Source organism: Ruditapes philippinarum, unplaced genomic scaffold (genome assembly GCF_026571515.1).
Source record: "Ruditapes philippinarum isolate M1 unplaced genomic scaffold, ASM2657151v2 ctg7716_1_1_1_1, whole genome shotgun sequence".
In the NCBI taxonomy this organism is placed as follows: Eukaryota; Metazoa; Mollusca; class Bivalvia; order Venerida; family Veneridae; genus Ruditapes; species Ruditapes philippinarum.
Window position 1 is genome coordinate 9,075 of NW_026859808.1, and position 7,961 is coordinate 17,035.

The 7,961-nt window shown below is 30.6% G+C and overlaps 1 protein-coding gene across 1 annotated transcript; it reads left to right on the top strand.

Moving 5' to 3' along the window:
* Nucleotides 1–5,101: 5,101 nt before the first annotated feature.
* LOC132757977 (collagen alpha-2(VIII) chain-like) lies at nt 5,102–5,482 on the top strand. The gene has a single exon (XM_060749476.1). The coding sequence runs from the start codon at nt 5,102–5,104 to the stop codon at nt 5,480–5,482; it is 381 nt and encodes a 126-aa protein (XP_060605459.1).
* Nucleotides 5,483–7,961: the final 2,479 nt, after the last annotated feature.

Here is a 7,961-nt window from a genome sequence, read left to right on the forward strand (position 1 = left end):
AAAAAAGGACTTCATTTTTTACACCTAAATGTTAGATCTCTTTTGCCTAAAATTTCTGAACTAAGAATAAATTGCATTAAAAACTAAAGCAGCTGTTATTGGTATATCTGAAACCTGGCTTGACAAGTCTGTTACAGACTCAGAAATTAATATTGACAATTATACAGTTATAAGATATGATAGAGACAGGCATGGAGGAGGAGTGTGTTGCTATGTGAGGAATGATATTGCTTTTACTGCTAGACCTGACCTAAATGTTTTTAACCAGATGATCACTTCCAGTGCTTCAAAAAAGGACTTCATTTTTTACACCTAAATGTTAGATCTCTTTTGCCTAAAATTTCTGAACTAAGAATAATTGCATTAAAAACTAAAGCAGCTGTTATTGGTATATCTGAAACCTGGCTTGACAAGTCTGTTACAGACTCAGAAATTAATATTGACAATTATACAGTTATAAGATATGATAGAGACAGGCATGGAGGAGGAGTGTGTTGCTATGTGAGGAATGATATTGCTTTTACTGCTAGACCTGACCTAAATGTTTTTAATGATGAAATTATTTTTATTGAAATTCTTTTACCAAAAACCAAACCAATACTTGTAGGTACTATATATAGACCTCCAAAACAATCAAATTATATTGAACATTTTGAAAATGTTTTATATAGTCTTAGATCAGATTGTGAATGTTACATTCTTGGAGATTTTTAACATTTGTTTTTACCAAAAGTATAGTTCAATTTTTAAATCCTACACTAGCATTTTGAAAATTTTTGATCTACAACAGATCATTACTGAAGCCACTAGAATTACTTTATCAAGAAAAAGTATAATTGATCATATCATTACCAATTCAAAAGACAGGCTAAGTCAATATGGTGTTATATCTATTGGCCTTAGTGATCACTTTTTGACTTTTTGTACAAGGAAAATCAGCAAACAAAGTTTCTCAAAACATTATTTCTCTAAAGTTAGATGTGTAAAAAATTATAGTAGAGATTTGTTTATTGAAAAACTAGGTCAAGCAGACTAGAGTAAATGTTTTTATTCTGATAATGTAAACAGTTCATGGGTAGCTTTTAAAGATATTTTTATGTCAGTGTTGAATGCCATTGCTCCTGTTAAGAAATTAGATTAAAACAGAGAACTGAACTTGGATGTCATCAGAGATTTTAGACCATATCAAAACAAGAGATCATTATTTATACAAGTTTAGAAAAATATGGTTGCCATGAAGATTTTTCTTGTTATTGTAAATTTAGAAATGTTGTTCAAAGAGAAGTAAAACATGCTAAGTCTTCTTATTTTACTGATCAAATTGCTGAAAATAGAAATAATCCAAAAAGGCCTATGGAAACATTTAAAACAATTGGGGTATAAATCATAACAACAGGGAATGAAAATATTGTTTTAAAAATTGATAGTGAAAATTGTCATAATCCTTTAAAAATTGCTAATCATTTTAATGACTTTTTTTACTACTGTTGCTTCTAAGCTAGTGGATAAGTTACCTTGTGCTAGCAAAAAGTTTGACATTGAATCACAAGCTTTGCTAGATTTTTATAATGATAGAAATACTAAGAATAATAAAATGTACTTAAAACATGTGTCTGAGACATTTGTATATAAAGAGCTTAAGAATTTAAACTCATCAAAGAGTACTGGTTTAGATGAAATTCCTGCTAGATTTTTAAAAGATGCAGCTTCATTTTTGAAAATACCAATTACTTTTATCATAAATATGTCAATTTCAGAAAATTATGTCCCTGATGACATGAAAGTAGCTAGGGTAAAACCTTTATATAAAAAGAACAGTAATCTTGAAGTAGGAAATTATAGACATGTAAGCATTTTAAGCATTGTTTCAAATTTTTTTAGAAAAATCAGTGTATTCTCAACTTGAAAAGTTTTTAGTTGATAATGGTTTATTGTATGAATTACAGTCAGGTTTTAGAAATTCCTATTCCACTGACACTTGTCTTATCCATCTTATGGATCATATCAGAAACAATAATTCCAAAGGATTATACACAGGCATGATAATGTTAGATCTACAAAAAAGCATTTGATACTGTTGACCATGATATTTTATGTGGAAAATTGAAATTGATGGTATCTCTAATACTGACTGGTTTATGTCTTATCTTAAAGTAGAAAACAAACTGTTAGTGTTGATAATATTTTATCAGATTACATGCCTGTTACATGTGGGGTTCCCCAGGGCAGCATCCTGGGTCCTCTTTTATTTTTGTGCTATGTAAATGACATGAGAATTAGTATAGATCAAGAATGTAAACTTATTCTGTATGCCGATGACAGTGCAATTCTTTTTGCTCACAAAAATCCAAGTATTATTTCTCAAAAACTTGGACAAACACTAGAGTCTTGTTCATCTTGGCTTGTAGATAACAAATTGTCACTTCATCTAGGAAAGACTGAATGTCTTATTTTTGGTTCCAAACGTAAACTAAAACAAGTTAAAGAGTTCAAAATTGTTTGTAATGGACATACTATTGAATCCACAAAATCTGTTAAATATCTAGGTTTAAATATTGATGATTCTGTGTCAGGTGAATCTATTGTTAATTGTATTCTTACAAAGGTGAATTCACGTCTTAAGTTTTTGTATAGGCAAGCAAATGTTTTAGATTTTAGGACTAGAAAATATTTTTGCTCAGCACTAATACAATGTCACCTTGATTATGCATGTTCTTCTTGGTACCCGAGCCTGAACAAGTGTTTTAAAAATAAGCTTCAAATTTGTCAAAATAAAATTGTTAGATTTATACACGGTATGGGACCTAGAGATAGTGTCAATAATGTTATTCTTGCTAATATGTCTTTACTAAATGTAGAAAACAGAAATAAGCAATTACGTCTTAATCATGTTTTTAAAATTGTTAATAACCAGTGCCCTTCATATATGATAGAAAATTTTATACCTGTTCGAGACATTCATTCTTATTCAACTCGGTCGAATCAGTACAATTTTAGGGTCCCAAGAAGTTATGGGAAAGATAATGTAACTTTTTTTCAAAAAGCAATTAATGATTGGAATTCCTTGCCAACATACATCAAAAAAATTGATAAGATAGGAAATTTCAAAAGCTCTGTGAAGGCCCATTTACTAGAACAGTTAGGTTAGTAAATCATAATTAAATCCACTAGTATGACTAGATATTGATCTCATTTTTATTGTTTTCTTTTTAGCAAAGTTAATGGAAATACTAAAGTTTGATATTTTACGTAAATGACATCTTCCAGTTTCCAAAGTTTTGTATTTTTCAATGTTTTTGTGTTTTATATTGTATATTATTGTAAGTATATATCCAAGGACCCCATTGGAAATAAGCCTTCGGGCTTTCATGGGCAATCCGAGGTTATTGCACACTACTCTATACATGTTTCCACTTACGTCCTTACATTTTATTAAACTAGTAAATTGATATCTAGTCATAGGAAAGAAAGAGTTTTAGATTTTGTTTTTAGTTATAATATTTTATTATTTAATGAGCCGTCTGTGATATTTATGTCTGACAAACTTCCAAAATATTTTATTACAATTGTGTCATCAGTTTTATATAAAATGCTAAAGTGTTTGTTTTATGTATACATGTATGTGTGTTTTAACCTGAATAAATATCTATCTATCTATCTTATATACTTTAGGAGGAAAACAGGAGGCGTATAAGTGAATATTATGTTTTACATTTGAATAAAGTTGTCCACGAATCTTTAATATCAACATCTTTATGAAACGAAATCGAGAAAATGAAAGGTCAGCAGGGTATTCCATTTTTGAGATTTTAGTTGCTCCTGTACAACTACGATAAATCTTATACACATTACATGTGTAATGTGAAAACTTTGCTAATAACAAAATTTTAAACATTCACACATATTAAATACAATAAATTGCATGTAAGGGTGGGTGTTATTTCTGTCTAATATTACAAATAGGATAATTGGATCAAAAACCAACACAAATTAAGTATCAAAACATGTTTCGCTTTATTAAGCTTCCTCAGTTGATACATATATAAAAATGACGTAAACGTACAAAACAAACGTCTACGTTAATAGACGTTACATTTGGCGCGTAAAAGGAACGTGATAATATTACAATAAGTATTACAATAAAACATGTGCATATGTATGTATAAATATACTTTTTTTTAAAAAAAACATAGCATATATAATTTCGAAAGGAATTACATTAAATAACTGGATCAAAAGATACATATATTTTCATAGAGAAACTAGGCTAGTAAATAATTACAACAAGTATGAAAACAACAGTTACTTATGTGAAAGTTTAGAATTCGAAAAAATTTTGCTTTAATCACATGTTGAAAATTGTAAAAAAGGGAGATAATAATTTAGAAACATATTTATCAATCAGTATATTTTATAAAGCTATCAAATAAAATGAAAATGATATATCTATTATCTATTCAAAATATGGTATTATGCTCAAAATCAATTTATGTTATATGAAATAATGAAAAACCATATGAATACATTACGAATAATGTAGTATATAAATGTAACAATCAAAATTATGCGTGAATAAAGGGAGGTAATTAAATACTTATATCATCGACATAAATAATGTATTTGTATAGATTTAAATAAATTAATAACATTTTTAGATACAGTGAATGACTACTAAAATGGAACAATCTTTTTATGCCGATATGTACTAAAAAAAATATTGACGAGTTTGTAAAAAGTTGCAAGTATATTTAGATCTACTTGAAAACTGAGTTTAAAATTTGTAAAGCACTTTAGCATTCAAACCCTTCGGGTAAAATGTTTCTAACTTATGTATCCAGTATGTCTCTTTCAAAAGTCTCCCCATATTATCATGAAGTTTATCAATCGGCATAAAGGAAAAGTCATCAAGTGAGTGATCTTCGGCATTGAAATGAATTGCAACATTAGAAGAAAAATTGGGATGATTATTACTTCTTATATCAAATTTATGGCTGTTCATTCTTTTTGATACCTGTTGATGGGTTTGGCCGACATACTGTATTTTACATTTTTTACAAGTAATTAAATAAATCACGTCACTAGAAGTACAATTTCCATCAAAATGCATTTCGAATGTTTCTCCAGTATTTGTACTTGTCATATTCTCATATTCGAGAAGACATTCACAAACGAGGGAACAGGTTACGACACGTCTACGGGATTGTTCACAGCACCTGTTGGAGGACTGTACCAGTTTGTTATTCATACATGTGCTTATAAAGGAAAACATTCCTATCTTGGACTGGTATTGGAAGGTAACGTTATTGCAGCAGATGCTAACTATGGTGATGAATCGTATGGCTGTAATAATTTTGGTGCAATAGTAAGAGTAAAGTCAGGATCAAAAATTTGGGTCAAATCCACATCGTCAGGTTCTAACCGCCAGCTTTATCAAAGCGGATATAGGTTCAACACATTTAGTGGACTACTAGTGAATAACTGAATTAAAAATCAACAAATCAACCTTAATGAACTTATTTCACCTCATATAAAAACGTTAATATTTTGGTGTAAAGTATTGCAATAGATTAAGACTCATAAACACATCAGGTTCAGAATATGATTTGTCTGTTTGTATTAAAGCTGCATGCAAGATATTTTAAATAAAATCAAAATTGTGAAAAGTATACTAACATTTTAAACAGTAAAGGGCTCAAGAAGCATGAAATAGTTGACATATTATATGTGACAAATTACTAATTTTGCAGTTTTTGTCATCATATTTTCACTGCGTGACTAGCTTAGTAAGGGCGTTTTTGTTTTGCATATTTTGGCCACTTTTGGTAATTTACATGGATTGTAGGTGCCGTTTGGATTTGTAAAGTACTTTCTTTGTTCACTTTACAATACCGAACATTTTCAAAATTTTCATGAAAATCAGTATGGATCTGGATACATTCTGCTTTACACCATATGAATTCTATCTGACATTGTTTCATATTTTCAATAAAAGCAATGTGGTCTTAATACAGTGAAAAGCACATTGATATGTTGTTAATGTTCACGCCAAATTCTAGGTCATTAATTTCTCAGACAAAGCCCTTCACGAATATTGCGAACTGGTTAGAGATTAGTTTCATGAGCGATTTGGTAGTCATTACAACGTTAAAGATGAAGATTATAATATTCAACATTTAGGACGCTTGAAAAGCAATCGAATTTCTTTTGCTGTTAAAATATCAACATCACCCCTTATGATATTTGTTTGTAGTTATAAACATTGTATATAAACTAAATGAAATAAATGTTCATGCAGGCTGTGTCCTTATATCCCTGTTATAAAGTAAGAATACTTGTTTTGGTATACAGCTAAATACTTTTAACAAGAATCATCTTTCAGATCCTTTATTTTTTAAAAAGGTTCCAGACAATAAGACGTTGAATATATTAAATTGTATAATAATACGTCTAACTTTTTTGTTTATTGTGGTAGAAATAGGCAACATTTAAGTTGCAAATTAATGTTTATTGATACAAATTGTTCAAGTCATAAATATTGAATGCATGCATCATTAATAAATAATGACATACATCATCTACAGTTGTCATGATTTTTAATTTCTGGACATATTTTTGTGAATTGTCGTTTACGCGGAGATATTCGCTAGATACAATGCACTCAAACAAAATGCTACTCAGTTAAAAAAAGGAAAACATGATCCAGAACTGCCAATGCGTGTAAAATAAATATGTAAGTTTCGCAAATGCACGCTTGCGAGAGAAGGATAAATGATGTTCATTAAAAGTTTCATTGTAGTGCGACAAATAATAATGACACTATATGAAAATTCGACAAATTCTTGGATCGTCCCACGTATTTATATACCAGAGAAAAATTGTAATATCAAACTTACAATTGAAATTTTTGAATTATATTTTACCTCTACCGGTTTCACAATACCAGGAAGATCATGAACTAATTAACATTAAACGACGTTATTGACCTCAATATTTATATGAAAGATTAACAACACTTAGTGACGTCAAAATGTATTTAGAAATTTACAAAAAAGGTCGTGATAAAAATATCGTTATCACCACTCAGTATTGCATATGTTTTTCCGTTGCACTATACAGTCTTTTAGTTCAAAAAAGTTTGGTAATATATGACCTGAATAAAAATTATCTGTCATATATTTTGAGAACATTTTTTAATTACCGTTACTAATATCAAACTAAATTATAAGAATTCAAGACTTTGTATCAACATTTACACCTTTTGTGGTTCTTTGTTTTCATTTTCTGCGACAAATTTTGAATATCGAGACAAAAACAATTAAATTTAAATATATGGCGAACGCTTTAGAAGCTCGGAAAAGACATGTTAATGATGCCGTACCGGGTATCAGCTAAATGTATCTGATGTTCCTTATTTATTTTCAGCGATTCGTATAATTAATATTTAAGTGACATGTCTAAATATTATGGTGGCTGATTTGTGCCATTTGTGTTTTCGTCCCGCGACCCCGCCAAGCGAAAAGTTGAGAATTAACAAGTTAAAATGGCGGGGTCGCGAAGCGAAAACACGCTTATAAGCGGGGGCGCGCGGCGAACTTTAATAAATAAAACTTCGCCCCACGAGGGCACGGAGCGAGAATTAAGAAATAGAACGGCGGGGGCGCGGGGTGAAGTTAAATGAAATAAAACTTCGCCCCGCGCCCCCGGTAATTAGCGTGTTTTCGTCCGGCGACCCCGCCAAGCGAAAAGTCGAGAATTAACAAGTTTAAATGGCGGGGTCGCGTAGCGAAAACACGCTAATAAGCGGGGGAGCGCGACGAAGTTTAACAAATAAAAATTCTTGCCTCGAGTGCGCGGAGCGAGAATTAAGAAATTAAACGGCGGGAGTGCGGGGCGGCGTTTAATAAAATAAAATTTCGCCCTGCGCCCCCGCTAATTAGCGTGTTTTCGTCCCACGACCCCGC

Bases quoted from the DNA above. Each gene is read 5' to 3' on its own strand.
- LOC132757977 (XM_060749476.1), top strand. From the start codon at position 5,102: ATGCATTTCGAATGTTTCTCCAGTATTTGTACTTGTCATATTCTCATA.